This window comes from Chaetura pelagica, unplaced genomic scaffold (genome assembly GCF_000747805.2).
Source record: "Chaetura pelagica isolate M959 unplaced genomic scaffold, ChaPel_1.0 scaffold70, whole genome shotgun sequence".
Taxonomy (NCBI): domain Eukaryota; kingdom Metazoa; phylum Chordata; class Aves; order Apodiformes; family Apodidae; genus Chaetura; species Chaetura pelagica.
Genome location: NW_009952265.1, coordinates 2,173,176 through 2,187,282, shown reverse-complemented (window position 1 = coordinate 2,187,282; position 14,107 = coordinate 2,173,176). Strand labels below are relative to the sequence as shown.

The window sequence follows — 14,107 nt, the reverse complement described above, 5'->3', positions numbered from 1 at the left end:
GGAAAGAGAGCACAACTTTTATTGAGATGGGTCGAGTTAAGGATGTGGTTATCAATGAAGCCATCCATATGGTAATTATACACAGTCTTTCCGCTTGTATGTCTGTGGGTACACTCACATCCAGTGTATTTTCACCAGAGAAATTAAGCATAGCACTATCCATAGATTCACTGACATCGCAAGCTTTGTTTCAGATTTCTCTCTTGATTCTCTTGTCTGTTCTTTCACCTTTAAAGGAGAACTTAAGCAAACAAATCACCTCAGAAAGCCAAATCCACCCTGTAGATAATGCTACTAACACTGAGCTAGTGGTGTTCATTCTTTGTGTTGTACAGTTATTACAAATCCTGATGCCCAACTCTGTAAGAAGTCAAGACAGGGGTAAGAAGACAACTCAGGAACTTATTTGTCCAGTTTCTGGGGTTTTCTGCAAAGCTCTTGTAGAAAAGCAGACCTTACCCTTCCAGCATGTGTGTGTTCTTTTCAGGTTGAAAATTTAATAGGAAAAAACACAGGTAATTTTCTGTGTGTGAAGGGAGGAAAACTATAGGTATAAATTTGTAGACTTGACTGTGGCCTCAAGTGATTTGCCTTCAGCCCAGTGAGTTTAAACAGATCCTCTTGGCACTTTCATAGCATTTTCAAACTCTGATGATTTTGTCTTGTAGCAAAAAGTTATCTACTACCTGTGCATCCTCCTCCAGGACCCTGGAGATCCTCAGGGAGTATCTGAGGTTGTGCCACTCTTTCAGGTGAGTTTGACTGAATGGTGGAGAAATCCAGATCTGTGGCCTGTGTGTGTGTGCCTGTTGTCTGAGTGTAACTTTATTCCACTACAAGTAGCTTATTACGGGCCCTTACTGGCCCCTCAGGTTGGGTCTTAGAGCACTGTGGAACAGGTGGTATTAGACATCTCTCAGAATGACATACTAGGGGTCTTTTTTTCATTTACCCTCCATTTGAAGAACAGGGAGCTGTGTAAATCTGAACCCAACCAGGACCTTGCATAAAGTAGAAGTCTTTAGGTCATGTAGGATACTGAGGATTCATACAGCTTTCTGTGTAGTCTCATGATCAGTGTTACTGTCATAACTACAGCACTGTGCTGTAGTTGATTTTTCTCTCAGCTCCGAGCCAAAAGTGCTCATAAAAACCTCCTTGGCATTAGAATGACTTTACCCATTGACAAAGATCACAGTACAAGCTGTGAGCAATTTGCTTAATGTATAATAACTTGTTTGCTTTACTGTTACCCTGTCTCCCCTTTCTCTTCTTTTGCTAACCTGTTCATAGTCCCATTTTGGGAATAGATTTTCTTTCTGCCTTTCTTTACATGCCTAACACAACAATGCCCTGATCCTTGAGGGGTGGTAAGCAGTGCAGAGGTGCCTCTTATCTTCCATTGCTGAGGCTTAGAGCCCCCTCTGTCCTTCCTAATTCACCTCCTGTTGGTGATTGCTGTTTTGTAGTCCACATCCATTTTATGACTGGACACAGTCAGTCTTCTAAGTACTTATAGGCATAAGTAGACTATTCCACTGATAGTTGCTGCTAACTTAGTCCCACAATAGTAAAGACATTTACTAGCAACAATATACATTAAGTATTTCACACATATTCAAGGGAGAAAATAGGATTTGCTGGGAGTAAACACCTGATAAGTTCCACCTGCACTTAGGAACCTGGTTTTAGTTACACATGCTGCTTTCCAGCTTCAAAGAGGCTGCAAAGCAGTTGTGTAGTTTCTTCCCCTTTCCCCAGCTCAACTCTGAACAGTTTTGTTTCCATGGAAATATCTTAGTATTGGTAGAGTTGACTCCCAACAGCAAAGGAAGTACAGAAAGAGCTGTGTCAGTTTGCAATTCATTACCTGTCAGTAATTCTTGCTTTAGCATGCAAGTCAGTATGTTACTTAGTTTTGAAGGAGCAATAATTAGTAAATTTATTGTGTCTCCTTCACTGGGTTCCTCTAAGTTGTGTCAGCCTTCACAAATGTAATTTACTGTGTCACTGAGCACAGGAGCTTTTCTGTGCTGAATTGACCTATTGTTCTCTTAAGCAACACTTGCAAGGAGAGGTGTTTGATGGACTTTACACAGTAATGCTGTTTTGGGAGCTTGAAAGTCATGGGACCATAAAGACTATGGGACTGGGAAACTTTCACCTCCTTGCCAGTTTTAATCTTGTCCAGGTTAGAAGTGATGGAATATCATTATACTTTGACCACTGTTTGCTGTTTGTGTGAAATGAGTGGATGTTTTCAGTTAACTGTCTGTTGTACTTTTGTTGACAGTACCAGCAGGGGCCAAGGGCCAGGTGTCTAAATTCCCTGTCCTGAAAACAGTTTTTTCAATGTGGAGGTCATCTAGGCTGGTGGATTAGGGTAGGTCTCTAGAGGCTGTATGATCTAATAGATAGGTTAATGGGTTGGAAGGTGTGGATTTTCTTCCATGCTGTCACTGTGCACCGTGAGCAGAGAAGGGAGGATTTCTGTTTTGGTGAGTGACTCAGGCTAACTGCAGAGGGGTGCTTGTGTTTTGACCTGACAGCTTTAGGGACTGGCATTTTGGCTGTACAGAGCTGGTACAGCTTATGGAATGGCTTTGCATTCCTGTATCACTAGCTTGCACCAAACACCACCTGGAATTTTCTGAATTCTTTCTCAACAAAACATGTTCTCCGTTGACTTAATGTGGGAAAGATGCCTACGTACCTTGGTACTGCATTCCTTCTACACGTCTGTTTCTGATAGTCACCTTTGTGTCAGTTATCTCCACATTTCCTTTCTTTGCCTGACAAATCTCACCAATGGGAAGTTAAAGATTTCCAGCTCTTTTACAGCCAGTTCAGGGCCTCATTCTCTGTTGTTTGACTTTAATTCTAGAGCTCCAAGCCGCGTCTGGACTGCTTGATAGAAGTGTACAAAAGTTGTCAAGAAATCCTGGAGCAGAGGAAGACAGCTCCTCAATCAAGTGGTATAAAATAGTAAAAAAAAAATAAATCAAGGCAGCAAACTTGGTGCAAGACTTGGAGAGACACATGGAGGAGGAAGCAAAACTGCCCCGGGGCTGTTTTTTTAACAGATGAGTAGGAAGTGGTGCAGCAGTACAGTGATGTTAGGGCTAAAGGCCTGCCCAGACTCACAGAGTTGTTACAGAAATTGTCAGTTCAAGCACACAAGTGAACCTTGAAATCTTCTGCTACAAAGACAGGTGAGCAGAACTTCTTATAGTGAGACAGAAAAAGATTTTTCTTTGCCTCTCCAGAAAAGAATTACAGAGAAACAGAGCAAAGGGAGGAAAGAACATCCATTACTTGTTTGTGGATCTGAAAATTCTGATAAACTCACAGTGCAACCTTGGACACACTGCCAAAAATGTGCATTTTCTTAGTTTCTATTTAACCTTTTGTTTGAAAAAAGAAGATACCAAATACTAAATACCAAAACTGTTGGGTGGGCTGGGATGTTAACTTCTTAATCCACAGGAAAATTTCAGAAAGAAAATAACAATTAAAATACTCTGTTGCATTCTTTTATGTTTAATTAAGTAAACATAAGAGAGCAGACCTTGGCCTCTTCAGGGGTCTGCTTGAAAGAGTCCCATGGGTTGGGACCCTAGAGGGAAGAGGGGTCCAAGAAAGCTGATTGATATTAAAAAATCACCTCCTCCAAGGTCAGTAACAGTCCATCCCAATGAGCATGAAGTCAAGCAGAAATGCCAAGAAGCCTGTATAGATAAGTAAGTTGCTCCTAGCAAAACTCAAACACAAAAAGGAAGTACACAGAAGGTGGAAGCAGGGACAGGTGACCTCGGAGGAATATAGCAACACTGTCTGAGGTGTGGCTAGGAAAGACAAAGCCCACCTGGGGTTTGACATATTGATATCAAATGCAACAAGAAGGGCTTCTGCAAGCACCTAAGTAGCAAAAGGAAGACAGGAAAAATGTGGACTTGTTGCTGAATGGGGAAGGGGCATGGTGACACAGGACCTGGAAAAGGTGTGGCATTAAGAGGGGCACATCTGTTGCTCTGAGAAGAGGAAAATGTGTTGTTGAAAATGATGGCAATGACTGTGTGAATAAAGTTTCATTGAGCTGTTCTCTCAGGAGTAACTCAAGGTTGTGTAATGCTTCCTTGTTGATGGGCTAAAAGTTACTGTAACCTTTAACTGGTATTCTACCTTTTTTTTCCCCATGACTCCTTAGTAATGTAACAGACAATTGAAATGTCAACACAACAGCTAAACCAGCAAGTTGGCAGGAGCCTAGGAGTTGTGCTTAACTTCCATACAGTGCTGTACTGTGGTTGTCTGCATAATTTAGAATTAAAATGTGGCAACACACCATCATGCAATATGGTAGAGATAAGGTGGCTTTTTTTTTCATGGTGCTACAAAGTTTGAAAGACACAAGTTAATTCACGTCACAGGAGGTACTCTGGTGGTCCAAGTGAAAGGCAGCAGCTTGGGGATATGCCACTTGCTTTTGGGCAACATCTAGATTATTAATTTTTTATGGTTTTATTTCTCACAAATACTAAATGTTGTGGTTGGCCAGATTTTCAATTCCAGTGCTGCCCTAATGTAAGTTAACGAGTCTCTCTGAAGTTAGTAAAGCTGCACCCTGGTACAGGCTGTGTTTGGTTGCAAGTCCAGGCAGAACTGGGAAGGGTGAGGCAGGCACAGAAATTGGCCATTAACCAGAGTGGCAGGCCTGGGAGCATGACTCTGAAGGCTACAGTGCCTTGACTACGAAGCATGTGAGACTTGAGTTGTGTATGGATTGGGGTGTGGCTCAGCCAGGGTGTTTCTTCATGGGGAGGAAAAATGGTCAAGGCCCTTGAGGAGCACTGTAGCAGCAGGAAGATTTGCTGAGCAGTGAGGAGGATGTGTCAGAAAATAAATTATGTCTTAACAGAGTGGACAGTCTTGGGCTTAGGAGTGTGCTGGAAACTTTGACTGTGCTGTAAAAATCCCATGAAGTCCTGAGAATATGCACTGAATAAATGATCCAGTAACTGTCACAGGAGGAAGTCTAGAAGATTGTTTTAGCCATCTTTTGAAGAAATGGGATTGAGTGCACCCTCAGTGGATTTGCTGACAACACCAAGATGTGTGGTGAGGTCGACACACTGGCGAAAGGGATGCCATCCAGAGGGACCTGTGCAAACCTCATGAAGTTCCACAAGGCCAAATGCAAGGTCCTGCACCTGGGTCGTGACAATCCCAAGCACAAATATGGAATGGGGGGAGAATGGACTGAGAGCAGCCCTGAGGAAAAGGACTTGGGGGTGTTGGTTGATGAGAAGCTCAACATGAGCCATCAATGTGTGCCTGCAGGCCAGCAAGCCACCTGTGTCCTGGGCATGGTCAACAGGTTGAGGGAGATTCTCCCCCTCCACTTCACGCTTGTGAGACCCCCCCCTGGAGTACATTGTCCAGTTCTTGAGACCCCAACATAAGAAGAAAATGGAGCTCCTGGAGAAAGTCCAAAGGAAGGCCACAAAGATGATGCAAGGGTGGGAGCACCTCTGCTATGCAGACAGGCTGTTGGGGTTTTCAGCCTGAAGGCGGCTCTGGGGAAACCTGTTAGTGTCCTGCCAGTACACGAAGGGTCTACAGGAAAGCTGGGGAGGAACTCTGTAAGTGCATGTAGTGATGGGACAAGAGGTAATGGTTTCAAACTGGAAGAGGGCAGATTTAGATTAGACATGAGGAAGAAATTCTTGACAGTGAGAATGGCGAAACACTGGAACAGGTTGTCCAGAGAAGTTATGGTTGCCCTCTCCCTGGAAGTGTTGGATAGGGCTTGGAACAACTTGATCTAGTGGAAGGTGGCCCTGACCATGCAGGGGAGTTGGAACTAGATGATCTTTAAGGTCTCTTTTAAGTCAAAGCATTCTATGATTCTTTGAGTGAACATCCTGTGCCCACGGGGTGTACTTTAGTCATCCACTAAAGCTGATCAGCAGAGAGAAAAAGGAATCAGCAGGTTCTCACCAGGTACGATCCTGGATACCAGACACAATCTTTGTCCATTTTTTGTTTATTTTGAGAGACTATTTTGTTTTTTAAAATAGTTTCTTTTATTCTGAGAATAATACAGTTTCCTTAATGACAACTGCATTTTAAGAACAAACAGAAATCTTGCAGGATCTCCCAGCTGTTTACATATGCATGGCATTTAGGAAAACAAAGGGTTTTGCAACTTCATTCTATGCTGCAGCAATAGTAATTTCCAAATGCATTGCGCAAAATAAAAATTGTTTTCTCTGCCAAAGAATCATACAAAATAGGTATCTATACAGGGTGGTTTTTTTGAAGTCAGGTAAGCTATAAATAGGAGGTATATGTGCATCCATCAGACTGGGGTGGTCCCTGAAATACTCAAGTATTGGTGGATATTTTTAAAAATAAGGAAGAAAAAATAAGTTCTATTTGCCATGCCTCTCAATTTAAAGTGCAATTAAGGCAGAAAATAATGAGCTTCAGGCCAGCTCCTGCTTATTCAACATCTCTGCTTCCTGTGTGCCCTGGTACGTGTCTCTAAGGCCTTGAGTGTTAGCACTGTAAAGCAAAGTACAGCTTCTGAACTGTGAACTGGAGACTTTTATGCCTTGAGCATCTCCAGCACCAATGACAGCTTAGCTTATTTATTCTGTAGCAGTTTTCTTACTGGTGGGATACAAGAAGCAGTCTGCCAAACAGACCTTCAGACACCAGAGCAATTGTGAGGCACAGGTGATTGAGTGAGGAGAAATTATCTTCTCTGTATTCAAACTGATGTATCTGTATACATGCGAGATGTATATCTAGAGAGGGGAAATACATACTACTGACCACTCAATCAGGATATATAGTGTCTCTTAGAAGTAATTAAGGGGGAAAAAAAAAAGACTAAATACCTTCTCAAAATTTTTTTTGGCTCAGCTTCCACCCTGTTCTGTAACTTCAAAGGAATGTCCTTAAATTCATTAAAAGTGGGTATGTTACAGTATGTGCAAATCAGGTCTCTATTAATACACATTTTTCCTGGCTTGTCTCTGCCATATTGTTTCCACAGCCCAAAATGGGTGGTTTTGGTGGGTTTTTTTTATGTTATAAAAATAAGGAATTTCTTAGAATTATTTTTGTCTGTCTCATGTTCTTATCTGATTAGTTTGTGGTTTTGCACCCACCATACATGTGAAACAAAAACTTCTCTAAGTATCAGCTCCACTGAGTGCATTAGTTGGGTATTTCAAGGTTGGTAGCCGGTACTAGGGAGTAAAAACCACTGGTATGGTTGGTTTGTTCATTTGCAAATAGCTTTGGTTTGCTATTGCTGAATTTGTTCTAATGGTTGGATTCACACTGTTTTAATTTGGGAAAGTTGCCCATGAATGCATAATTACGAAGTTGCACATGGTACTTTTGAAAGTGCAGTTGTTCTCCCTTGGCTTTTTTAGCATGCTTAGCAAAATAGTTGAAGCCAGGTAGATTTCTATTTTTCTATAATTGCCTTTTTTTTTTTTTTAATTTCCTTTTTTTTTTTTTTTAATTTCCTTTTTTTTTTTTTTTAATTTCCTTTTTTTTTTTTTTTAATTTCCTTTTTTTTTTTTTTTAATTTCCTTTTTTTTTTTTTTTAATTTCCTTTTTTTTTTTTTTTAATCCATTAACCTTCTCAATCATATCTAATCCCTTTGAAACAGATTTAGTAAAACCCATTCTTTAGGGAAGTCTGAACAACAATACTTGAGTACACAGTTGCTGACTACCTCTTCCTGGCTATGGTAGCATGGAGGAAGCAGGAGTTTGAAAGCAACAGCTTCTGCCAAGTCAGAATGGTAGAGCTGGTTTGGGAAGATACGTTTCAGCTGCTGAAAGACAGAGGAAGTACAACATGTGCTTGCCTTGTCTTCCTTTGTCTGTGATTATGTTCAGTTTCAAATGCATCCTGAAACATCTACAACAGAGATTAACAGAAAGAATCTCTGGAAGTGTTGGTCTGAGGGTGGAGCATGTGATACATGCAGCCCTGTAGCAGCAACCTAATGGTCATCTATTGTGTAGAGCAGCATTGACTCCTGAAATGTCTATCAGTCCTGTAGGAGCTGGGGCATCCTCTGACACTGTTCCAGACCCAGTTGTCCAGACCTCAACATGCAAAGACACTAGGTTTTCACCTCTATTTGATGTTGAAAATATTCTTGAGTACCACTGAAATCTTGTTCTTTAGTCCTTATTTCAGATCTGAAATTATCCTTGACTCGCATCAGAATTATTCTTGTCAGTTTAGATTCTCTTCCTTCTGAACAATGTCTTCTTCTTTTCATTCACGCCTGGAGCAATGACTTGGAATGTTTCTGTCTTTCAATTTTGGCATCAGTTTCAGGGAGGAGTCGTTACAGCTCTAGGGAAAATTAAATTGTTTTGGTTGTTGCATAAAAACTGTTATGGTCTCTGCAAAAAGACTGTCTTAATAGTTGTCCTGGGAGTGGCAACATTGAATTTAAACACTGGTTAAAACTTCAATACTATGGCTATTCGCAACCAGAGCATAGAGCTGAAGTTATGTCTAAACTACTTGATCAGAAGATGTCATGTTAATCTTTGCACCCTGGTAACAGTGTGTATCTAGTTTCTGAGGCAGTGATACGCAGCTCCTGATTCAGGCAGAATTCAACAGGGTGCGTCCTTGTACTGGGTTCCTGCCACATGCCACAGTATCCATTACCACCTGTTTTTACTTCAAATAGGACTGTGTGCTCAGCCCACTGCAGTCAGATTCAAGCCTACATGCCACTCAAATCTGCCATGCAGAGGTTGCAGCCTAAATCAGGTAAGAAGTGAGCAAATTAGGGATGGATGCAAACAAAAGATTACTGGAAATTATAATTTAAAGGGGCTATGATAGGGAAAACAGGTCACTAGAGGTTTTAGGAGCTGGACTGAGATTCCAGACACAGGGTGTGCAGTCATCTAAAGGCAGGTGCAAAGCTGAAAATGGGAGGGATCAAATAAAACAGATGTGCTTGTTAGCAAAGTGGTACGGTCAGGTAATGGAAGAATGGGTGTGAGGAAAGAGAGCAGAGAGAATGTGACTGGAGCACTGTGCAAGCAAATTACCTGAGGCGTGGTATTTTGGATGGAGTGTGGCATGGCAAGGAAACGCCTGCACAGTCCCCACATTCAAGATACTTTAAGAGCAGGGACACTGCCTCTACCTTAAGGAACTTTGTCTATTATTATGGAAAAAGAATCAGAGCCTGCATTAAAGTAAGGTGTGTAACCATCAAAATCGTAGCAGTCTGCAATTCAGTACAGAGCAGTGCAAAAAAACCCCAACAAAACACAAAGCAAACAAATAAGCCAAAACTAATCCCTGGAGTCATTTGGAATGAGCCCTCAGAGCAGGGTGGGCCCCTTAGTGTTTCGGGGCATGGAAGGGAAAAAGCACCGATTTTCAGTCTCCCAGAGCTTGTTAGCAGATGTTTTGCTTCGGGAGGGCTGTGCAGAGGATAGGAGTGAAGGTGTCGAACGGCTGTTAATATAGCTGGCAATAAGAAGTGTTGCTTCAACAATCTAGGGAAAAATGAAAATGATTTATTGTAAGTCCATTAGAAGTAAGAGTGCCCTTTGATTTTTAGAACCTATTGACAGCATAACTTTTGTAAAATACTTTCTCACGTGGGGTTGTTTGGTTTTTAAATTAAGCTCTGTCTTTAAGAGTTAGGTGGAATAAGTCTCTTGATGAAAGGTTCCAGCTTATTGAATGAATTGACTTACTGTATATATATTGCTAGAGCAGCAGCCACAAGTACCAGTCCCCAGGGCTTGTACAAAATGACCAGCTGTGATGCTGCCAGGTGGAAAGAAACTCACTGTTTGTTCTATAATTACCTTTGGAATTGCCATTGTGAAAAGGAGTTTTTCAGTGCTGTTTTTTCCAGAGCTCCTTTCTTTCATTTGACTGACTACAATCATGAAGTCATCTCGACAGCCTCCAAAGGTCAGCACAGAGGAGTATGAATAAGAGACCTTCAAGTGCTGCAGACAACAGAGAGTTTTAAAGAGTCATAGTTCTGTAAAAGAAAAAATGGCCACCTTAAACTAATATATTTGTTACTGCAGAAACACCAAATCTCCAGCCATAATAGGCAGTATAGGTAGTTGGCTCTACAGGTAATAGCTGGCAGAGAAATCTCAAATGTGGATTGCATTTCTAGTTGTCTCCTAGCTTGCTTGATGCCTCACTGCTACAGAGCAACATTCCAAACTTTGTTATATCCCAGAGGGTGGTAGTAAAGCACGTACCACTGAGATTTTGCTAGATGTATGAGCATATTTGCTGCCCATTGAAGAGGAAGTGAGCTGTTCCATGAAACCTTACCTTACTCTGTAGCTGTAATTTTACTTTGTTTATTTAGTATTCAAATACAGCACTGACTTCCCTCATCTCTGACTTCTAAAAATTAACTTCTGGATCCATATTAAATTAAAGACAAACTTTTAGTGACTTTAAATGCACTCAGAGGGAATGTCTTTCTGTGGGAGGTAAGTTACTTTTCTTAATCAGTGTTCCTCACCATACCATAGTGTTATAATCCAGTATGCTGATACCATCTTCATTCACAGCTATCCAGATTGGACAGTCTTCCAATGAGGAAGGGAAAATAGGCTAGGGAAAAATGAAATTATTAATTTAGATATTTCTTGACCACTACACAAAGATATCTCTGTCATAAATCTTGGGGTTTAAGGATAAAGTGAAGATAAGAAAGAATCCTATAGGCTTAGTGGCCTGATATTTTGATTACTGGTTTGATTTTTTGAGAGGACTTCTCTCAAAATCTGGAATAACGTTTTCAATAGAGGAGGTTTGTGTGGGGTTGGGAAGATGGTCAATGTCAAAACAAGATTTCTCATACAGCCATTGTGTGCTGTGGCATTAGTTTGGGCATGGGTAATAGGTATAGAGCCTTGCCTGGGATGGGCTGAAGGACGGTGCTACTGGGACAAGCATTCCCTCCAGCTACTCTTTGCAGTCCTGCCAATGCCTGTGGGCTGGCAGCCATCCCAGTAGTTGCTTTTAGTTTTTCTGTTCCTGCAACAGGACTTTAGTAGAGCTTGCCTTTCTCCTGTGGCAAGGGAAGCAGCCAGCTCTGTGTCAAGCACAGACCAGCATTTAAACACCCCCTTTTAGCTAGCATCAGCTGCCAGGTGTGATTTATGGGGGAGCCTTCCACCCCTCCAGTGGTATGTAAATAGTATTTTTTAATTGCAACCTTGATGACCAGGAAAATTCCTGCCTGAGAAAGCTTTGGCAAGGTTTGTAAGGACAGTTAGTACCCTGTATTACAATCAGCTGATGCAGCAAGGGAAGCTTCAGTATGTATTTACTGAACGCTAGCAGCCTCTAGTGTCTAGAGCATGTTTCTCTTCCTTCTTTCTAAACCTAAGTGGTACCAAGCAGCTGTTTGCTTGAACAGAGTATTGTTCAGTTTTTCGCCTTCCTGAAGCAGAAGCATTTTCAACCCGTGTTATCACAGGTGTATGTCTGCTCAGCTAGTTCAAACTCGGGAACAAAATAATAAAGTGTGCTCCAGTTACCTTAGCAGCAAATATTTTGGTTCCAAAGAGAGGCCATTTCCGGGCCACTGTCAAATAAATCCGAATGCATTCTGGGGGAGAGCATCCCTGCAGCACCATCCACTTTGTCGCCAGCCGGTCAGCCAGTTGCCTTTCAGAATCCAAGACACAAGACAGCAGTATTTACTAAGGTCTTCCAAAGGAAGGTAACATTGTAACACTTAATAGATACACCTCTCATTCCAAAAAGGCTGTTCTACCAGCAGCAGGGACAAAGCTGCCAACACTGTCAGTTATGAGGGTTGTACAACCCTCATTTATTTTAGCATTTTCTCTACTTCCACAATTATTTTATTACATAAACCTTCACATTAATTTGTCTGTAGGATGCTCTATGTGGAGTGGCAATTTATATTAATTCACTCTTGATTTGGCTCATTTGGGATAGTTGGCAGCTACCTTGCTACCTGCAGATGAAATTTACTTCCAAAGGGAGCTATTGTGTTAGTTCCACCACTGCATCCCTAAATAGCTTTGGATCTGGAAGATCACCGTTCTCTTTCATTAAAACAGTTAAAGCTGAGATCCATGGCACGGCCTGCATTCTGTACTTGAGATCTCAGTATTGTGTGTGACAATTTCCAAGTGAGAACATCAAAAAGTCCTACTAAAATATGTCCTACCAGAATGAATGCATGGCCTGAAGCAGCCTGTATGTGCTGGTTTTATGGCTCACTGCAAACGTTAGGCATCTGGATTCAATTTACACTTGGGGGAAGGGTAAAACAAAAACCCAGAAACAGAATCCATTTTAGGCTTAGCTTAGTGTTTGTTGGAACTGAGATGTCTAATTGAAGTGAGAGGCTTAAACTTCTTGTCTAGGGGAAAAGTAGTTGGTGATTTGGCTCTTTTTGCATTAGTTAACTGTTAGTTTATTTTAGAGCAACCTTTCCTGAAGCCTGTGTTCTGTTTAAGCTTCTACATCAAGTAAACTTGACAGGCCTCCTTGAAACTTCTTAAGTAAAAAGACAGAATTCTACATTTTTGCCAGTAAAATATTTTTCAATGAAATGTATAGAAAATCAAACAGTTTACCTGAGCTGTTCAGGAGTAATGTTTTGCTTATAGCGTTTGGGGTAGAATTTATCTAAGACCTGGTGAAGAAGATGCTGCATTTTTGATTGTGATATTCCCCCAGGGCTTGAATATCCTGGTCGATCCAAATCCCCATATTCCACCTAAGACAACATTATAGTTTATAGTGCAACAGAGCTATGTTGTTTTTTTTTTTACTGCAGTAGAACATTCCATGAATTCCCATACAGATAACTACTGTGTTTATTAGTCATGCAAATAGACACCATTAAGCAGGAGAATTTTGTCTACAGCATTTAAGATAGTAAAAGTATAAAACAGAGCAACTACTGAGGACATGACTGCCCATAGAATTCTTTACTGATCTAAGAAATGGAGACAAGATCTCAGCCAGCTACTTGTTGTAGGGAGATGCTTCTGTATGGCTGCCAAGTTTTTGGGGCTTATTTTCAGTAAAGTAATTAAAACAACAGGCTATTTGTAAATACTTGGACAGCGTTCCCAGCTTCTTCATCTCAGTTTACATTGCTTTAACAAATGCAACAACAATTTTCAGCTCAGGAAGAAATTATTATCCTGCTTATCATGCCCACAACCCATACCATGTGTTTTATGTGGTAAGATGCTAAATGCAAACCAGGAAGTTTAATGGAGGATCCTACAAAATGCTCTTCCTGACTAAGAGGCTATTGGCAGTGCAACAGGGTAAGTTTTTACTATAAAGTGGAATTCCAGTAGTGATAATATTTCCATATCTCTGGTATAATGTGTTTGGCATGGCACAGATCAGACTATGTGTCTGATAAGAAAAAACATTTCTGATGTAAAAGATGGCTGCTTAGCCAAAAATATTCAGTGTACAGCTGAAGTCCCTGGAGGACAAAAGGGAGGATTTCTACCCATAGCTGTACTCACCTGAGCCATCAGAGCTGCCATTTCCAGAGCTAATTCCTTATTAACAGGAAACCTTCCATTGGCTATTTCATTGCTGACTTGGAAAGCCAGCAGCAACCGCTCCCGGTCTGTCTCACCTTTGGCCTGGCTCCGAAAATACAGCCTAAAATGCAGTGAGGAAAGATACTGTGAACTGGAATTAGAGGTGGGAACTTTAATCAAGGTGACTAAAAATAAAAGTAGGAGGTGTTGGTTTTTTTTTCCTTCTCCAAAGTTAACTTTGAGCATTTCACAGGTACTGCACAGAGATTTGGAAGCGGAGGAGTCTCCCTTATGGACAAGGTTTAGGCAAGGAGGCTCAAAACATGCTTTCTAGCTTTGGAAGACATTTGAATTCTGATCACCAACCACTTCAAGACAGTGGAGCCTTATTAAATACAGTATCTGTCCCCATCAGGCACAGGTAAGAAACATTTAAGATATAGCCTTCTCTGCTTATCATAGGATACAGAATTGCTTCTGCTCTGTACGTATAAACTCCTACACG

General features: G+C 41.2%; 2 protein-coding genes across 2 annotated transcripts in view; one reads left to right on the top strand and one right to left on the bottom strand.

The window, feature by feature from the left end:
• Positions 1-2,986, top strand: part of PIGH (phosphatidylinositol glycan anchor biosynthesis, class H) — a 3,651-nt gene extending 665 nt beyond the window's left edge. The window contains exons 2-4 of the mRNA XM_010007726.1: positions 1-71; positions 669-752; positions 2,885-2,986. The exon at positions 1-71 is cut by the window's left edge and continues 208 nt beyond it. Coding sequence (XP_010006028.1) covers positions 1-71; positions 669-752; positions 2,885-2,986 — 257 coding nt within the window. The remainder of the gene's footprint in view (positions 72-668; positions 753-2,884) is intronic.
• Positions 2,987-9,236: 6,250 nt separating this feature from the next.
• PLEKHH1 (pleckstrin homology domain containing, family H (with MyTH4 domain) member 1) overlaps positions 9,237-14,107 on the bottom strand; it is a 44,470-nt gene continuing 39,599 nt past the window's right edge. The window contains exons 23-28 of the mRNA XM_010007686.1: positions 13,582-13,723; positions 12,667-12,809; positions 11,593-11,722; positions 10,574-10,660; positions 9,883-10,029; positions 9,237-9,564 (exon numbers count right to left, since the gene is read on the bottom strand). Coding sequence (XP_010005988.1) covers positions 9,388-9,564; positions 9,883-10,029; positions 10,574-10,660; positions 11,593-11,722; positions 12,667-12,809; positions 13,582-13,723 — 826 coding nt within the window. The 3' untranslated portion in view covers positions 9,237-9,387. The remainder of the gene's footprint in view (positions 9,565-9,882; positions 10,030-10,573; positions 10,661-11,592; positions 11,723-12,666; positions 12,810-13,581; positions 13,724-14,107) is intronic.